The 20,826-nt window shown below is 38.8% G+C and overlaps 1 protein-coding gene across 23 annotated transcripts in view; it reads left to right on the top strand.

Moving 5' to 3' along the window:
- LOC127441476 (discs large homolog 1-like protein) overlaps positions 1-20,826 on the top strand; it is a 151,817-nt gene that overhangs the window by 71,794 nt on the left and 59,197 nt on the right. For 7 of the 23 annotated variants that reach the window (XM_051698946.1, XM_051698949.1, XM_051698947.1 and 4 more), the window contains 3 exons: positions 2,106-2,222; positions 18,667-18,765; positions 19,299-19,352. In XM_051698946.1, coding sequence (XP_051554906.1) covers positions 2,106-2,222; positions 18,667-18,765; positions 19,299-19,352 — 270 coding nt within the window. Of the gene's footprint in view, positions 1-2,105; positions 2,223-8,957; positions 9,183-18,666; positions 18,766-19,298; positions 19,353-20,826 lie in introns of those variants that run through there. The other 16 variants (XM_051698960.1, XM_051698963.1, XM_051698962.1 and 13 more) reach the window with 7 other exon arrangements.

The following is a 20,826-nucleotide window of genomic DNA, read 5'->3' as shown; positions in this document are numbered from 1 at the left end:
CTTAAATGCATGTTTTGCCAACACCTTTTGTTGTTCGTGTCTTTATTATAATGAGTCCGGGTCCATGCAGTGATCTTTGTCATATATCTCCAGCTCTGTGGGTTGGCCAAGCGTGTTTGTGTAGTATAGCGCCTGCAGCAAATATGAAATTTATGAAAATAATGTTTATACTAATTTATACTAAATGTAATGGTATTTGTTATTAAAAAAATATTTAAACTACAGTAATTCCAATATTAACACGCTAAGTAGAAACCTTTTAATTATTTTTTTATTCAATTATTAATTATTTTTCTAATCGACTAGTCAGTTGTTGAACGACTAGTAGACCGTTCTTGCACATCCCTACTCATTAGGTCCATACAGTTATGACCCAGCTGTTCTCAGAGTCACTTCAGCATCTTCTAACAGACCCTTTAAATGGTACTTCCACCCTGACCATGGCTGTACTGCACTGAATGTACTCATGCCTAAGGCTGTTGAAATATAGGACAGACACATCTTCACTCCCTACAGGCGATTATTGTTTTCCATACCGATAAAACGCCTGAGGTGTAATTGTGATTCAAAGAATATATTCACATAGCTGCGAGTTATACAAGCTGATATCACTTGCTGAGATTTATCACCCACCATTGTAATTTGTCATAAGACAAATTGACGGGAAACTCTGTAAGGGAAATGTTGTAGTGTTGAAGATTAGTTCATCTGTTCAGTTCACTGCTGAAATCAGTGGTGGGTTCTATTGCCACCTTGTGTTACATTCAAAATATTGCATAATATTAGTGGTGATGCTATTGGTGATGCTAATGTGGCAAAACAAATACAGTTTTTTTGTTTGTTTTTAATTTTATTTTATTATTATTTGTGACTATCAGGTGAAAGTGATTTTGTGGCCATTTCTGTTAAAGACTGGTTTTCTCTTTACTTTTTATTGGTGTTTCTTAACCTTGGGGCAATTTCATGTCCCATGGTTTAATTTGAATTAAAAGGAACAGATTTCAACTCTTTTGTTATGTGAATGTCATAGGTTTTTTTTTATAACAGGATCTTTTTTTAGGTACTTTTCAAAATGCCTTTTACAGAGGATGTATAGATTTTATTGTTTTAGCTTTGTCCCAGACTTTCAATATTAAACTGAAAATCCATTATAAAAATACAAATTATTGCATGTTTAAAACTATGATAATGTAAACAAAGAATGAAATAAACATAATCCATTTCAATATTTATTGAGTGGAAATGATTTGTCAAATTTTCAGAAATCACGATAAGTCAAGTTCCTCTACTCCAAACAATTCTGGCCCTAAAATGTTTTAAAAGGTCCTTTTTCAAAAGTTATTTTGAATAATAAAAGTAATTATAATAGCAATTTTGACAAATTATGCAAATGTGAAGATATTATTTAATCTTGTGTATTTTGGATACATAAATTGATAGCTATGTAATTAGCCTTAGCAAGACATTCAAAAATGTCATTTCCATCACCGTCATTCCACCACAGAATTCTGTTAAACACAATACAGAATTTGAGATCTGCTGGAAATGACACTGTGGTGGGAATTCCCATAAATTTCAGGAGAAAATGACAAAAAAGACATAAATATCCTGTGATGCACTAGTGTGAAAATGTTTTTTACAAGACTTTCTAGAAGTCCACAGTGCTAAAAGTGCTCAAAGTTGTAGAAACGCACACACACACGAAGTGTATGTTACTGTGTTTTACATGGAGGATAAAACGTACATTTGTGGGGACTATGAAGCCTTAGTCCACTCCCCACAGTTGCATTTGGAATGAACGTTTGCATCCAGATGATTTAAACAGTCTGCATTCTATAATGGTCCTTATCATACTACTCGCCATTTTGCTAACTCTTCGGCTGTGTCTTTAAACCTAGTGTGCTGCACACCAAGGTTTTTTTTTTTTTTTTTTTTTTTTATACTTTCAAACATTTCTAACCTTAGTTTTTTTTTTTTTTTTTGGTCCATCTGTCTGTCCTTTCTGTATCTGCTTTTTTATAATAATGTCATTTTTAATATGTAGCCACTTTTAACCCTCAGGCAATCCTGTGTTGTAATACACTGAGTTCAATGCCCCTCTGTAGGTTGAATCACTGGAATGCATCTTCGATGGGGCATCTACTGTAGTGAATGAGGAGAGTCCTCCTCCTCCTACTACTTCCCTCTCCAACCCGTACCCTCAAAGTCCTGTGACCGTCCAGGTAACAGTCACTCCTCCCACATGGCAAGCGGCATTCGCCATCTCTTTGTGCTGCTGGCTTCCCCGTTCTGTTGTATGATGTTGGTCAATTCTGTGTAATGAACATGGCTGGTTAATGCAGCTGGTCATTGTTTCATGATGAGACTTGCATGCATTTTTAGGCTTAATGCTGAAAGGGTACACTCCAGTACCATTCCTAAAATGCATGGGATCTCATATTGTACTCCTCTTTTGCCCTTCTCATTTGTGTTTATAAGTTTGATAGGGGCATGCTAGAATCTACATAGGTTCTGAACAAATCAGACTGTACTTTGAATTCAACAGTTGTTTGGCTGCATATGTGGAGGTTATAGCTGTTGATGTTGCATTTGTTATGTGTTGGTGCATGCAGTCATACATGGAAGCACCTCAGCTTCCACAGCGCATGGCCAGTGTGTTTTAAAGTTTCAGGATTTTTTTTCCGTGATCCTTGTTGTGACAGCTATAGATTCCAGTTATAGCCTGATTACTGCATGAAATGTGGTGTTTAAAGTGATTCTATATGGTGAATTGATTGACAAAGATTGATTATGCTTTGCTGTTCTTTTATTGCAGGCTTGTGCAAAATAGAAAAAAAAATAAAAAAATAAGAAAGAAATTATATTTTGCATATAGAAAATGAAGCCTATTTTCAGGGCCATTAAGATTTTTAACATTGTGTGACATTACTTTTAGTTATGCTCATTTTATTCCCCAATTCTCATTACCGCAACACGAAAAAAGACATTATTGCAATGTGAACAACTGCTATATTATTTAAATTGTTGAGTATGTTTATTTTAGACATCATAGTAGTACTTCCTTGGTACTGCCTTTAATTTTCAATGATTTTAATAAGAAACAAAATCATGATACTGTATAGTACATTACAATACGTTTTACTTTAATGCAGTAAAAAATTATTAATGTGCTACGGTACAGAAAATTGTCATTGAAAACAATGGGAGTATGGGAGTGTTTCCGGTGTGAGTACACTGTGCGCGTTTTGGCTGCCGCTTCACTCTGGAGCTGTTTGTTTGTCTTTAGTTTTGTTTCATCTTGTTGTATTTACTTAAATGCACTTTTTTCCCTTTCATTTCACACACCCATAAAATGGACATTTTTGGATTTAATTCCAACTGACTTTCGCCAGTTTTCGTGGTTCCCGCTGGTGTGTGGGGGCTGCTCTGCTCACCGGCCTGGTACGGTGTGTTACCCGGTCTACCTGATTCCACCGGCCTGCCTACCTGGCGGCGTTTGCAGCACGGTTGCTGTGGACGGCGCGGCTGTGCTTTGTTATGGAGGGTTTTGCAGCAAGGTGGCTGCCATTGTGTGTTCCCGTTCGCCATTTGGTGTCCTGGAATTTGTACTCGTCTTGGCTCTGTGGCGTGGGAGATGCGGGTTGGCGCGGGTTGCTTGGTGCCATCCACTCCACGAGGGACAACTCTGGTCATGTCATTTCCCCCCCCCCCGCTCATTTCTTTTGAACTGTTTGATCGGACTTGTGCACATCCACATTTTCACTTTGGACTATACGTTTTACTACTGGATTGTAATGTTGTGCTTTTGTGGACTGTATCGTTTTAGTGATTTGTGTTTGTGTGGACTATTGTTTTTTTGTGTTTTGTTTTGATGTATTTATGTTTGTTGTTGCATGCAAAGCGCTTTGAGCTCGGGAAAAGCGCTATATAAATTAAATTTATTATTATTATAGTAGAAATAGAATCTCCGGAGGCATTATAGTAAAGAAAATGTTCTTAAGTGTCCTGAAAATAATATCACAATGCAAGAAATCTTAATGGTCATAAATGTAGGCTTTTAATATATTTTTGGGGTTATATATGAACAAGACATCACCTTGACAAGTTTTGCGAGAATCGACCAGTTGGTCATGACTTATTCAGAATATGCTGTATGATGTGGAGGCCTAGAAATGATTGTAATTCCAAGCAATGCATATATAAGAACGAGGCTGTGATGCTATGGATTTGAGGTGAGGCTGTGTCCTTCAGTCACTTTTCTCATACAAATCATGAGCCGGTTTCCCGTCAGTGACGTCAGTCCTGATATATCTCCCTGTGAACCAAAGTTAAATGGCTTAATCGCACGTTAAAGAAAGTAACAGAAGAGCACGTTGAATGCAAAGAGCCACCAGCCCACCATACCTTAAAACCTAAAAGCGCCAGAGAGGAATTTTTCACAGGCAAAGGGATGTTACCCTGTCACATATCTAAGGCAATGTGAGGAAGAAGGGGAAGGTCAGCTCTGCGAAGTGATAAAAGAGAAGATGACGCGTTCACCAGGCAGCACAGGGACACTGCAGCTGTTTGTCAGAGACCGTACAAGGCATAGCATTGGAGTGTTCTCTGCAATGCAAGCCTTTAGACTTGCTTCATTCAGGAAATCAGTCTCATAACAGAGTGAAGCGAAGTCAGTGCTGGCCAAGCCTCACTCTCTCGGCTTCCTGCGGACTCATTTTGAGCTGGAAGAGGTGAAAGCGGGCACCTGCAGCCGTCTGCACTGCTCTGCCCTGAGCTCACTTCCCACCACTGCACAGCCACGATCGGATCTGCGTGCCAAGAACTGCATCAGCCACAGCAGAAAGAAAGAGAGAGAGAGAGAGAGAAAGAGAGAAGGTGAATTAAGTAGCCTTTTAACTAAGGGCTGCAGAGATTGTGAAGCTCTTTTTCTCTGCTGCAGTTTGCATGCGTCAGGCAGCCTCTGCCTCTGTTTTTCTCTCTCCATACGTTCGTAGGCACCTGCACTGTATGTTTTTGTCACCAGCACGTACCATGTGCAGATACTGGCTTTGAGATGCCTGCGTAAGAAGAGGTACAGGGGGGCAGGTCAGACTTGGGAAACGAGCGCTATCTCACCAGAGCGTGAACCCCACACACACCAGCCTCAGCCCACAATGCTCAACTCGGTGTGGTATGCTAAAAAGATGGGTCGCCGGATCATGGGTACCCTCAGGAGAACCAAGAGGCGGCATCTGCACTTGTTGGTAGGTTTGGGAATTTGCAACAGGAAAACGCTCAGACAGCTGCACGTCAGTCACTGCCCTGCATATAGAATTGGCTTCAAGATAAGCAAATCATAAATGCTAAACCTTTTTTTCGATGCTGAAGTTAGTTAATCTGTGTCATCTAAAATTAATGGTGATCAAATTATTGTCCATTTTATCTAAGTGCATGCTTATTCTGTAGCAGCATTGGTCTGATTTGTGGTTCAGATTTTATTCCATTTAAATGACTTGGACAACTATTTAATTACCACTTAGAGTGCAAGCCAGATGTGCTGTAACAGAGAAGACGTGCGTTATGTTTAGGTGATAGGTCATGTCATCTGAGGCACTGATTGACACGCTTGTAAGGCCTCAGCAAAGTGCTTTGTTTTGATGTGGAAAACACAAATGTTGTTCTGCGTTATATTGCGGTAGTCATCTGTGTGAGTGTGTGATGTCCAGCACGTCAGTGCGTTTCGATGAGAAAATGTGAAAGCACATATCTCTTCCTTCTGCTGCCTGGCAACCTGCATGCCTATGTCATGCAGCAGTGCTCACTGTACACACACACGGTGTGCTGGATGAAGCGTGCACGTTACAGATGTGAATGGCAGCAGTGCTTTGCCATTGATCCAATCATGGTTGTTGAACATGCTGGAACGTTTAATCTCATTTTACTGCTCCGATTTATTGTTATGGTTCCTAGTCGCTAAATGATGCATGTAATTTGTTATCAAAGGCATGTTTCATTTGGAAATAACCATAATAGCTTGGGCTGTACAAATTGCTGGGTTGGTGGAAGCACTGTTTGCTTGTTTGTGGGGATATACAGTGGGCTTCAAAATTCAGACTACACTTTGAACATATAGGATTTAAAAATCTATTTTATATACTTGTAAATAATTGAAATACAGTTTTAGGATTGTAAGAGAACACTTTATAACTAAAAAAAAACTTTATGACATATAAGGAATAAGAAATATATAAGATTCTGCACTGTTTCTAGATTACTAATCAAATAAGCAAATTTGTGGTAGTGACCATATCAGAGGGTCAGATTTGTTGCTTTCCATTAAAACACACTATATGCTGTTTGGAACATTCTCAGATCATACTGGGATAACATTGATCATCAGATTTTGCACAAACCTGTGAAGTCCATACCAGATTGAGTGGATCTTGTCATTAAAGTGAAAGGACATACTAAATACTAAGAAATTCTGAAATGTATGTACATTTCTCAATTCAACTTTTCCTTGAAAATGTTATGCTAATAATATCATTTGTATTGAAAAAACAAAACAAAAACTTTATTAAATTAGAAAAATGCTTAATTTAATAATTTTCTTAGGTGGGCTCAGACCTGTGAACCCCACTAAAATATATTTAGTGCCTTAATTAAGGGAACAGGTATTCAGTGCCTTTGTTGCATAAGCTCTAAGTTTAGGCTACACACATAAACAGCAATTGTCCTAACAAGACACAGTTGCCTTTGGCTCCTACATTTGAATTATTAAAATAACTGCCACAATATCTGATTAAAAACCCAGAGTTGAAATAACATTCAGGTTCTGAATGAATCTGAAGTGTAAATGCAGACATTCCTTGATCTCATATTTTCATGGTCTCCGAACAGAACAGGCATTTATCAAATGACTGAATCTGGAGAAAAGGCGGTGACAGGAATAGCCAAGAGAACATCTGTGGATCCTGACTCTGCTGTCAACATCTATTGAGAGGATGACCAGCAGTCTGACCCTGTCAATAGTCAGTCAAATTTGTCAGCCATTGTGTGGCCTATGAAAACTGATATCCCACGCAAGGTGCCCATTCAACCAGTAGAACATTCATATGTGGCCAGTACCTACTGTACATACTGTGGCAGGACTAACGCTTGCTGTTCCTTTTGCATTAGACATGTACTTGTTGTTATCTTATTCTCAACTCTTCACCCAAAATGGAAAATGCGGTCATTAATAAATAAAAAAATATGGCAGAATGTATTCCTCACTCACCTTTTGCTTTCACTGTATGCTAAAAGATGCGTTTGACATCTTCTTTTGCATTCCATGAAGATAGAAAGTCATAGGGGTTTGGATTCGGAACAACATGATAGGTAAGTAAATGATGAGAGAATGTTTATTTTTGGGTGAATTATCCCTTTAACATAGTAAGACATTCAAATCTATCCACTTCCCTTTAATGGTGTGGGTTTGCTGTGCCATTGTGTGCAGCGGTATGGTGGTCTAATTGTCAGTTAGCAAGGTGACAGGGTGGCTCAATTTTGAGAGGTGGCTCTAAATGGGTTTTGCCGGGATCTCATTAGACATGCACACAGTGTGTTCAGGGGTAATTTGGAATGCATTATTGATGTCCTGCCATATCTATTGGGAATCTTTTCAAAGGAGTGGAGGAGCTTTAGCATTGTTGTTCGGGGTGCCATCTAATCAATAGTTAAAAGCAAAATCCAAGTGAGTCAATTGTGTTTGTAATTGAGAAATTCTTCATTGTAATTCAATGGAGTCTACATGCAAAGGACTTTATCTGATTACGCGAAGGAATGCAACACTATCACAGTGCTCAAGCCAGCATGGTGTTGACAACCGAACGTTATTGTTTTTGTACCATCCAGTCCTTGCTGTAGGCTCTAGTGCACTAATGAATATGTCAACAGATGAAGCCGAAGAGTGTGTTTACTGTGGCTTCTGGTGCGAGACAGGGGACCGGAGCCTGCCCGGGAAATCCTGCTGGCTCTTTTAGATGTACGAGCTGTTGCCATGGCTTTAAGCTCCCAAGGGAGTGGAGGCAGAGCCTGGTGACAAAATCAGCCAACTCCTCTGGCACCTGTGGCACATCTGCGGAACTGTTGAATGGAAGAGGTTCCTTCTGAGTAGCGCTGTTAAAGATCGGCTACTGCGTGCACAACAAATGTTTACCCAACTGATCCAGCCCTAAGGAATACTTTGTACGTTTCTGCGATGCCTCAATTTATGGTTACTCAAGTATTGTTAGTATTTTCTAATTACTGACTTATTCCTATAGTTCGCTTAAACTGACATTTTTGGTAATATGGGAAAACCATGTCAGAGGAAGGACCTAAACGACAAGTGATATTGAACTTCATTTTACCTTTTTTTTAATTTATTTTTATCTGGGTCTAATTTTCACTTTATTGCTTGTAAGTATTGTTCATTGGGCAGAGTGACATTCCCAGTTGGACTTGGACAGACAGCTGTCAATCATTCCTTGGCCTTCAAATTTATTATCTTGCTGGATCACAGAATTGCACAGATGGCTTCAGTGGAACAAGGTAGTGCCAACTCGTAATTTGCCCAGCCAGTGATCACCTTCTTTGAGTTTGCATCCCCAACTACTTGTGACTGATAAAAGAGCAGCTAGCTTTGCTCAGAATATTCACTTTCTTTCTTTGGGAATTCGAACCAAAACAGTGTTGGATGGGTGTAGCTGTATCACAGAGCAAGTTTTGAAGGGGAATGAAGGAGTGTCTTAAGATCCTGCGGTCACGAGTACACAGCACACTTGAGGCTTTGTTCAGATGAAAACTTATGATACACACAGCACAGGAAGCCACAATCATAATTAAGGAAGTTGTTTGGAAGCACTCTCAGATTCTGGCTAGATTTGTTTTCCTGTTTTTGTCATCAAACCACTCCTGAAAAGTGACTCGTGTGCATCCATAGTTCCTCCACAGCGATGAACTACATCTTCAGTGGAAACAACCTATATTCCAGGGGAAGTCGAGGCACCAGCACCAGTTCTGCTCATGGTGGCTCAGCTGGGCCCAAGAATAGACAGTGGTCAATACGTAGTTCCTCTGAGGAGGCTGCAAAACCGACTCCATCCCGCTGGCGCCGGGTGCTTGCTACCCTCACCGGCCTCAATACTTTCGCTGACTGCATTGTATTAAGGACAATTCAGGTACGTTTTGTGGGCTTATGCAGAAGGTGCCTTTAGGAGAATGCAGAAATGTTGAGGTAATATTCTTAATATGCAACTGATGAGTTTTTTTGTGTGTGTGTGTTTCAGTGTTTAGTCAGTGTCTTATTCCTTTCTGCTGTTTTCTTATTTCAACATAGTTACCTTTGTTCTAGTTGAGCTGTCAGTGTTGTTTACTGAGCTTTATGCATCTTTTAAGTTTAAAAATGTTTTAGAGTATCTGAATTGTTAAGATCTGAGGCTGTTTTTGCCCAAAGACCAAAGTTTTACAGTGAAGTCACTATGATTGATTATTATGTGTTATACTACAACTTTTTGTACTGTAATAATTTTGGAACATACTAGACAGGGCTTTCAAATAGATGTTGTTTTATATATATAGATTTCTATTTAATTCATACAGACCCAAATGCTCTATGAGCCACTTGTATATAAAATGTACTTGCCTGTTTAGTTTAAGCCAGTGGCTATCAATTTTTTCGGTTCACGCCCCCCTTTAAAACAAGAAAAACTTTTGCGTAAAATTATTAAAATTATTAAAATTATTTTTATTTAAAAATACAATGAAAGCTGAAATAAAAGTTACACTCTTAAAAAATAAAAAAATAATTATCTAAATTATGAACTTCTGTCACTAGGTTGTTCTGTTATTTTGTGAATACTTTCTGTGTTACATAAATACATAAAAACAAAAATTATGCCTATATACTTTCAAAACATAAAAAAAAAAGTTAATGAAAGTGATACTGCTGCAGTAGCGACCCCTGGGCATGAACATATTGCAAATTGCACATGTTGTCAGCCAAAGACTTATTGTTGTATTTCATGAGACACAAAGTGTTCTTCGTCTGGAGGGCGTGTGGCCGCTCAGAAAACCGAATCCCCCATTTATCCGCATTTAACTATCAAAAAGTTTTATATCTCCTTGGAGACATTTTTACACTAGATAGTTATTTTTAATAAAAACTGATAATTGTAAGGATTCAAACATGTGAATGGAAATAAGCCTCAGCAGTCTCTATAAAATTATTTTAAAAATCCTCATCCAGCAATATTAAATGACTGTGATTGGCACATCCTGGCTAGTGCTAAAAAAAAAGTAACACGTATCATGTGACAGCGCCGTCGATGCGCTGTTTCAGCCATGGTCAGAACCTCTGTACAAAAATTTTATTAATTATACTGACAAACTTTAATTACCATTGAAATAAAAACTGACCTCTCTGAAATAATTTACTCACCCTCGTCGTTCAAATCCAGTATGACTTTTTTCATCTGTGAAACACAAGATTGAGGGATGAGAGAATCATGATTGTGGCTTTCCAAGCTCCAAAAGCACACATCAGAGCACCTTAAAGTTGTCCATAACACTCGTGCCTTAGACCTCAATTCTTCTGAAGCCAAATTATAGTGTTGTGAGTGGAACAGACCGAAATTGAAGAGTTAATTCACCTCTTCACCCATTTGAAACTGGCACGCACGCCTGAATGGCTTGTTTACACCAAGCACCATGAACGCTTTGGGATGTCAAGAGCTGCGCACGCAGGACCAGTCTTCTGCACCCCCCTTACAATACATCTGCGTCCCCCCCTACGTGGCGCGCCCCACACTTTGAGAACCACTGGTTTGATCTCATGGATTCAGCTCTTATTATAGAGGAAACCAGAACCCTGCAGTATTAACAGGAAAGTGAAGCAAATGAGGCTCCACTGTGCAGCGCCGGTGGTTGCCATGCTGTTGCCATGGAAAACGCTAGTTGTCAGTTGTGGCCTACAGGCCATGTGATTAATTGTCCTAATAATTTCTTTTATCAATGAGCTTCACTTGTCATTGTATGATTAGGGCATATGATAATGAGTCACTGGTAATGGCACTGCATATGATGTCACAATTTCTTGCCTAAACCCTCCGTTTACAGGTTTAGTCAGTCCAAGAGGATATAATATAAAGCTCCTGGTCAGCTGAAGGGGAGAGAGGTAATTGAACAAATTAAATCTTGCATGCTCACACAATGTAAAAGAGCATAGAGCAGTCTCTGAACCAGTTGAGTGGTGAATCTCTCAAAATCTGTCAAAAACATGCCCACATCATGTTTCAACCCGGAATAATAAAATAGATAAAAAAAAATTGCATAGCGAAATTAAACCCATTTTTAGGACCATTAAGATTTTTTAAATGTACTATTATGCTAAAAATAAATGAATCATATATTATTTAAATGATTAAAATTTTTAGTATTTGTTATACTTAATGTAATTTTTGCTGATAAATAATATTACACTGATTAATTAAAAACAAAAACAAAACAATAGCAACAATTGGGTCTGCACAAGATGATTTTAATTACTTTATTACAATATTACATTTTTTCGGATTACACTAATGGCAATTTGTCCCTTTGTTGTGCAGAATCTTAATAGTTTTAAACGTGCTGCATTTTCTTAATTCAAAATAAAATGTCTCATCTTCTTTCTTTGATTTTGGTGACTTCTATGACCTGGACATTTTTTATTATATTCAATCTATGTCAAGAATTGTTGCGTGTGCTTTGTACTTTTCAAACTGACATTCATTCCCTTAAATAATTTCATGCAAATGAATATATTCAAAATAGTTTTTTTTATTTTTATTATTAGTTGAGGACATCAAAGCAAAATTGTCAAAGAGCTGTGTGTGGCCAGTAGGTGGCATTAGAGTTGTATTGTTCCCTGAGGTGAAACTGCTTGCTGTAAGGTTGATCCTAATCCTGACCAAATTCTAGCAATTTTAGATGTAAGCCTCTCAATTTCACCAGCAATGTACTGTGAAATGAGAAGTTCTTTAAAACATAATTTTGTTTCACTAGTATTCAGAGAGTCACAGGACTATTATTGCCACCATCTTTATTAATAATTTGATTATTATTATAAAACTTTGGGCGCATATAAAGGACAACAGCTACTTTTAACAGTGTCCTTTGTAAGTACACATAGACTGATGCTCACTTCTTTATTGAGAAATGTAATTCTGTGTACTTGGCAATTTAACATTACATAATTAAAATAATCTTTAACCTGCTGATTGTATAAGTTCATCAGAGCTGACATGCATACTACTCTAAATGCAGAAGCAGCGGTTGTTAGCAGCTTGGCGAACTCGGCTCATCAATTCAAATCCACTTATAAAATCAGCCTCCAATCCAATCACCCGAGTTGTCATGTCAACGCAGCTATTCCAGGCTATTTTGTATAATTTATCTATTCATAATATTCCCAAAGGAAATATCCTTTGCATCCATACACTGTGACAAGCCATTTGTCACAAAAGGATCCATATGTAATAAGCATTAATTTATATGGCATTTTGAATGTATTTTTTTCCCACACTGAGTAACCCCAATCAATGTGAAAAGGAAATTCAGACCTCAAATAAAGATTTGTCAATTTCAGTTGTGAAAATCTAATGAATAATTAACTTAATTGCTTTATATTGTCTTATTTAAACTGACAACTAGGGCTATGCAGATACAATAATATATCGATGTATCATGAAACTTTTTCTCGCATATTGTATTGATAATTTAGATCCTTGTATCTATTTTTATTCATCAATTTGCAAACTCTGAGATCATGTGAGTCGCTTCTATAAAGAGAGATTGAAAATGAAGCTGCAGATTTGCTCTTTCTCCCAAGGACATGCTAGGTCTCTCTCATTCATTTGGTGCCGTTTCAATCACGATTTTATTATGAAATCGTGATATAGATCGTAATATTGATCGTAACGGAGGTGTTTGGCGAGACCCAGCCCTACTTACTACGATAACAGAACATCAGAGAAAAGCCACCCACAATAACTGTTTCCATCCTAGGTTTTTTTTGCGACAAAAGGTGTAGCGCATCAAAAAGTTTACAGATATAGCTGATGGAATTGTAAATTTTTGCAAGTGTTGACAATATTTTTCTGTTTATCTCTAGTGCATAAACACTGTTGATACTTCAAATGTCGAGAAAATGGGCACTAACGCAAAAATGTTTGGTCTTAACTGCGTACCTGCACAGATACGATACTGCAAACACATCTGCGTCATGACACTTCCAGGAGTGCCAACACAAATGTCTCGTATCATGCACCTGTCATCGACAAGTGCACGGAGAACAAATGAATGGCCACTCTTTGCGATTAATCATGGTAGCCATCCGTTTATTTATTAAAGTTGCTTTTCCACACCATTCAAAATAATAGACGGCAGTCATGGAATTAGCCCACAATACAAAAAAACATATCATTTCTATGCACAAAGATGTTTTAAATTAAAAATAAATACACAATACTAGGAGAAAAGCTTCAGTGTGGTTTTTTGGAACACTAACATATAGCCCAATTCTATAAAATGATTTTTTTTATTTTTTTAAAAATGCCAGCAAAATTCCCTGTATTAAATTAAATAAATTACCAGTTGAAAAAAATAATATTGTTAGGCCTATATAATTGCCTTTCTTTACACAAACATAAATTAGCTTTACCCTGTTTTGTAGACAAAAAAGTCTGCTGAATGACATTCTCAGAATGTAGTACACTTTTTTCAAGATTATAAACTATCAGAACTATTTGTCCAATAGAAATTAATTTTTTCAAATCAAATCAAAATCAAATCACTTTATTGTCACACAGCCATATACACAAGTGCAATGGTGTGTGAAATTCTTGGGTGCAGTTCCAATCAACATAGCAGTCGTGACAGTGATGGGACATATACCAATTTACAATAACATCAAATTAACACAACGCAATTTAAACATCTGTTATACACATAATTACACTCAACAATATACAAATAATAACATACACTGTACAGTATACAATACGCTGTTTTTGATTTAGATGACAATCAAGTTCAGTTGGTCATTAAAAGTTGTGGGACAAATATGCGGGACATAATGCAGTTGTGATGGCAATGCTTTAGATTAGATGATTGTTCAAAATAGCCTATTGAATATCAGGAATATATCATAAATGTAAACTCGTATATTACACCGCATCAGTTTTTCTTTAATAGCTGTGCACACAGCATATACACATCGATGGATGGTCCTTATACTAAGACCGAATGTTTCCCCACTACTTGGTGCAGGTTGCCAGATTGAACAGGGCCATAACAATTCGCTTTCGGGTCGGAACCGGTGGCAACCTGAGATAGGCGCAACATCTTTCAGAAGGGCAACTGCTCCCTTTTGATTGCAATTCCTCCTCATCTGATTGCATTTATATGTGAAATTAAAATGACAGTAAGCTGGCTAATTACAATGAATTTTCTCAATACTTTCCCCATTTTGTAAAGACTTCGGGGAAAAAATTAGGGACATCTGGGAGGCGAAAGGTACACAATTAGCGATATACACACATTTCTGTATAGAAACGGCTTAAGGACAGATTTCTTTTGCGATAAACCAAAACTTATGTGACAGTGTTTTTTTTTTTAAGCATGACATCATCACGCTCACCATTTTGAATGGAAACAAGCAGAAGACTGCAAATTTTACAAACATTTTTTACGCATTTTCACTTTGTCAATAACAAAACAGCGCGAAAAGTGGATAGAAACTAGGTTAGTGTTGTTGTGAACTAAAAAAGCCATGTCGACTCGAGGAACCTTAGTCACTTCTCCTTAATTTATAGATACCTGTCATTTCCATCTGTGGATATGTGCTGTTGGTGAGGAGCTGTTTACTATATGGATTCCCCTCATGCTAGGATACAGTCACTCTCTGCATGTTGGCGTGGTTTCAGTGGGCTGGCTTTGTATGTGAATCTGAGCTCCAGCATTGATTATTCATGCCGGGAAAAAGCCCCTCCGCGCCTGATGGCTGTGCCTATTGGAGCTCTCTAATTGGCATGAGAATGCAAAAAGATGAGAGGAAGAGTGAACGAGAGAGACACAGAGAGAGCAAGAGGGTTGGCACATGAACGCGTGAGAGCCTGGACTGAATTTCCCTCCACTCGTTTGTTGCCAAGGTGCTGCACCAACTGCAGCCTTCTCACCGTTGACCTTGTTTTCCTTAAATTTGACGCTGTTGCTTCACGTTTCGTCCACATTCTGAACATGACAACTTTCTACTCTGGCCATGAATACGGTGGCCGGAGAGTGGACAGCTGCGAGAGATCGGTTCATGAGAGGAGAAATGTCTCTAATCCAAGGGTCAACCTCAGACAAAACCCACTACCCACCACCTCTATCCTCAAGCAACCACATCTCCAGCAGATGCTGACCCAGGAGCCTGCCTACAACTCCTGCACCCTGCCCTCAAACATAGGAAAAACCAGAACCAAGTTCCTCAATCTACGTGACAGCGTGAAGAAAAGCCCCACCATGAGCACGGCCAAAGTGATCGGGCCGGGGGAGAGGTTTTCTGGCAGGGTTGACACTCTCTGGGCCTCTGTGTCATTTGATAAGGTATGTTAGGATGAGAAAGAGCAGAGGAACGAGCAGATCTGCTTTCTTATCCTTGCATCAGTATGCAATCCTGCTGTTTGTTGTGGTGTCAAATATAGGTCGTACTTTAGCTTTACGTTCATGACTGGTTTGCTGTTTAGCATTTTTGTTGATTATGATGACTATGGCATATCTCTTTCAGTGGTTATGCTGAGATTGACTGACGTCTGTCTTTCGTCTACTCCACTGGACTTCATATTTATTCCTTTAGTGTTTCAGAGTGCCTTTGTCGTTAATTTGTAGTTTTTTGGCTCTGCATTTTTTATTTTCTCTTAGCATACACGTGGGTTGTTGCATATTACTGTACATATGCATTTTTTTTCCTGATTCAAATGTCAGTTATTATCAGCTTGATTGTCAAGCTTCTCATACCTAATGTGTTGTTTTTTCATGTGAGATTTATTTAAAGCAATTAATCCCACAATTAAAGGTCTATAGTGGAGCGCTTAAGTGGGACTCCAGTCGATGCCATTGATGAGATCTAATTTTAGTCTGTGTGCAGAGCATGATTTGTGGTTTAGGCACCACAGCAATCAAACCACCCTCGGTTTTGTTTTACCCCTTAACATCGCTCTTAATTAACGTTTTTCAGCAAACCTTACTTGTGAGTTGATAAGTATATTCCTTAGTCAGCACAATGTTGTGTGTAATTGCATTGCATTGGCATGAGTAGCAGTGATGTCCTAGGTTTCAGAGAAAACTGTTACACATTACATTGTTATTGTGAAATAAATTATTAGTAGACTGCTTTTTATTACCTATATTTGTGACTTTAAAAGTTTGAATGGGTGACTGAAACCATTCAAATTTATTTAGAATGTTTAATTTTTTTTTAAAAAACATTTAAAGAGACTGCTGTACATAAAGTGACCTGAATCATATTATGCCAATAAACATACCTCTCCATGCACAAGAGGAGTTTCTAGTTCCAGACTTCACAAGTATAAATGTTCGTAAAATCAAAGGCTTCCTGTATTGTTTTGCATCAGTCATTTTCAGAATGATAACCCACCCTAGCAAGTACCATCTCTTACAAAAAAGTACTGTGACAGTACAATGTTAAAGTGATCAAATGGTAATGCCATGTAATATCATATGAATATTATAGGACTGAATGATTATTACCATATTATTTACCTGCCTTGGTGTTTTAATGGTACTCCGAGGTACTTTAATGGGACATGTACACAAATATCCCAGTGTAATACAGAGCACTTTTTTTTAATGACAATTGCACACCGATAAGATACAATGGCTCACCATACATCTTTGAGCGGGAGCCAGGCCTGATTAAATTTGATTTCACAGGATTACCTCCAAGGTTTCCTCCAAATAGATACACAACTAGTTAATTGTGAAATCTGCGCATATTGTGCTTCAGTGGCTGAGAAGCACCTGTGGTCCCAGCGAGGAGTGATTGTGAGTGTTGTGCCAAAGAGAGAGGCACTCCTCCAAGTCATCCACCGCGCTCTATGTCAGAGTGTGTCGTGGACATCTGCCCTGTCATAGTGTTACAGTGTATGTGTCTTCACGCCCATGAATGTGTAGGAAAAGCTTACTCCTCTCCTTGTCATCACACAGCTCAATAAACAAGAAGTCCCAGCTCAATAACAAGTAGCCAGAGCCATCACAAACACTCTAAAGGCTATAGTATACTTTATTTTTCCACATGCTGTTACATCTCACGCACAGTTGAGCACTCAGCCTTTTTAAAGTATACTCTTTTGACCTCGAGCCCGTACAGACGTGTTTGAAGCATGCACACTACAACTGCTTTGCGTACAGTCAACAGCAGGTGCATGTGCAGACAATGCTTACGGACGCGGACTGTCTACATGTCTAGAAAAACTGAGCTGCACGCGGACAGTATTCATGTTCTGTGCTGATGAGGAAATTTGCGTCTTGCGCTCTGTGTGATTGATGTAGCACCACTCAGAAAACCGAAGTTTACTTTGGTCGTAAGGCTACAAACATACTCTATGCTTGGCCAACACATTGCAAGCCCATTTTACATATTAGTGCGTTCTTGCATTACTGTTGTGTTGACGAACCATAATGATGCTGGAGTTGCCTTAAAATTTCTGTTCCACATGTTTTTATACAAGTGGCTAGCTATAAACATGTCAACAGTTTGACAAACTTTAACTTGCTGAGCAAGATTCTTTTCAAACACTGTAGCACCCCTTGTGGCAATGCTGTGAATGCAACATGCAATGTATTTGTGTTACATTGTTAAATCCATTCTGACACATTTTGGAATTCAACAACACTTGAAATTGGTTTTGCTTAGCTAGAGTTATTGGTGTTTACATACTTGTGTAGAGTATGTTTTGGGCATAAAACTTTCTATCAAATGAATCTTTATAGGACAAGAAGATTATATAGTCAAGCACTCCTGTTACATGAAGTAGAACACCCCGTTTAATCACTGTTAATGCCAAAGTATACTTCGGTGTTCTGCGTTCCGGATCATTCTCAACACGCGGGCAGTTCTTGTCTGTGCATCGTCAGCGCCTGCCCTTGACTGATCTAAAAGGGTATCACAAAGCAGTTGTAGTGTGCATTCGTTAAACGTGTTCATATTCGCTTGTGGTCAAAAGAGCATTCTATCCGGCACATGAAAAAAAACAAAGTTCACTAGAGACTTTAGCCTTGCATATGGAATTCTCACTGCACTGTCCATCCAAAAATATTTGTGGCCACTGTTCTGTCATCATAACTGTACCATTTGCAACTGCATGTATTATACAGCCTCATTCTCATTCACATGCTCATTTTCATTCTCCACTTGTCTGAAATTCTCCAATAATCGCAAACAGAGTGTTTCGCAGCTCCCTGCTGTGACGCCCCTCGGATTTGCTGCTGTCTTACACACACAAACTCGGAAAGATACCCACTTTCACCCATCCCCCTTGGTTTGTTCCTATGCAATGCTGTACTGTTGTGTTGTTGTGTATATATGTGACCTGACCTCTCCCCTTCCATGCTATTGTTCAGCAGACAGATGCTGTCCCACCCTCCACTCTCATAATCCCTGTGATCCCAATCTCCACTGTCCCTTCGGAGCCCGCTGTCATCCCTCCACCGACGTCACAGGTCTTTTTTTGCTCTATTTTCCCTCTCCCTCCTCCCTGCTTTTTTTTGCTCTCTTCCTGTTGGTCATTTCCCACTTGATCCCTACCATTCCACTGCTTGTTGATGGGGCTGAAGGATTATCGGCCCCAGAGTCGGGTAAAGTACTACGGCCATTCCCCTTAACTAATAGCATCTCTGTGTTAACCAGCCGGAGGAAGTGGTGAGCCACAGAGGAAGACAGAGTGATTGAGTGAGAGAGAGAAAAAAGGCTCGTAATAGCATTCATGCTTCAGCATTGCATGTTCTGCAGTATAAAATGCCATGTACGTATGTATGCTGGCCGCGCTGTGTTAATCTGGTGTGAGTGCCAGTGGTTGTATGTATAGCGTCATGTGGAGAGTAAGTAATTTTACCTTAGCTGAGTAGAACTGCAAGTTTAACACGGATTTTCCTAGTTTCTGCTTCTACTAAACACATTTTGCTCCAGGTGCAATTTGTAATGGACGGAGAATGTGCTGAAACTAATGTCATAACTGGACTGTTTTCTGTTGCAGGCAAATCCTCCCCCTGTTGTGGTAAATACAGAGAGTTTGGATTCAGCCCCATATGTAAGTGTCATTTTTACTTACAGAATATTTTACATTTGTTTCGCACAAAATTCAAGAATCCCCTCAAAGCAGCACACTGCATTTATGCATTTTTTTCAATGCAAAATATTTTATTTGGTTATCCATTTTATGTCACTGTCTTTGAGTCAAGGACCACGGTAGTGCTGGATCTTCGATCTCAGTTTAATGTAAGCATAGCAGTTGGACTATCATTACTGAGGTTGCGTTCAGTCAGCACTGTGGTGAAATTACATCTCCATGGATTGTTTTCTGCTTCATTTCCCTTGAGTTTGCCTGTGGAGTTGTAAAGTCAGTAGTCTTGATTGTGCTACTCAGGGGCACTACGTCTGTTTTTCTTATCAAGCACCACACATACATCACAACCTTCATTTTAGCCTTTTTGCTGTATCAGCAGCACAACAGACTCTGAGTAGCACACAGAGCCTTGTGGGACTCACCGCCACTTCTGTGTCTTCTGTGATTGGGGGCCATAATTGACTCCATGTGGAAATTATGTTGTGAAGCAAGTGAGGTGGGAATAACATTTGGAGGTTGACTTGTTTAGGCAAAACACATTATGTGGGTGGTGTTGCTGTGACTCAGTTGAGATGAGTTGAGAATTAAATCAGGCTAATATCATTATCATTATCGTTGCATTTATTAAATTTGTCCAGATATTGTGATGAAGGCTTGAAGATTTATGAGCTACTAATCACAAATGAATTGAAATCACTGACTGTGTTATTCACCGATCACAGCTATGGCCTTGATCATTAACTCAATGTTCAGATGGGCCCTTGCAGAGTGCCACTGTCCATGGTGCTGAGACCAAACCAGACGCCGCCGGCTACAGTGCTAATGAATATGCAAGGCCCAATCTCTCAATGTATTACATAATCAAAGCTGAGTTCTTGTGGAACATTGTTTTGACTTCAGTCACATACTGCACCATCATTGGATGGGCATTGTGGTTTAAGAGTTTTGATTTGCCATTTTGATTGTTTAGTGTTTATTGTGGTTTAAATAGGCATCAAAGTAGAGTCTTGGGAAGTACAGAGCTTAGAAGTTGGTAGCACTTAGGAACAGTGCTAGTTGGACATTCAATTCTTCCAGCAACATGATCATCTTTATATGTTCATATGCTGCACAGTTAGCATCTTAAATGGATAGTTCACCCAAAAATGAAAAGTCATCACTTACTTACCCCCATGTTAAGGTTCTACCTGGAAAAGTTTTAGAATTTTTATCACATGTTCATTTGAAACATATTATATATTATATATATATATATATTATATAACCCTTTGTGAAAAAACACAGTTCCTGCCATGAGAATAACCTTAGTTGCTGACATGGCATTACACTTTTAATTACTTACTTAACTACCCCCAAGTTGTTCCAAAGACTTGCTTCTGTAAAAAACACAAAAGGAGATGTTAGGCAGAATGTTAGCCTCAGTCAGCACTGACTTTCA

Source organism: Myxocyprinus asiaticus, chromosome 5 (genome assembly GCF_019703515.2).
Source record: "Myxocyprinus asiaticus isolate MX2 ecotype Aquarium Trade chromosome 5, UBuf_Myxa_2, whole genome shotgun sequence".
Taxonomy (NCBI): domain Eukaryota; kingdom Metazoa; phylum Chordata; class Actinopteri; order Cypriniformes; family Catostomidae; genus Myxocyprinus; species Myxocyprinus asiaticus.
Note: the sequence above shows the minus strand (reverse complement) of the source record. Positions and strands in the feature narration are given on the sequence as shown.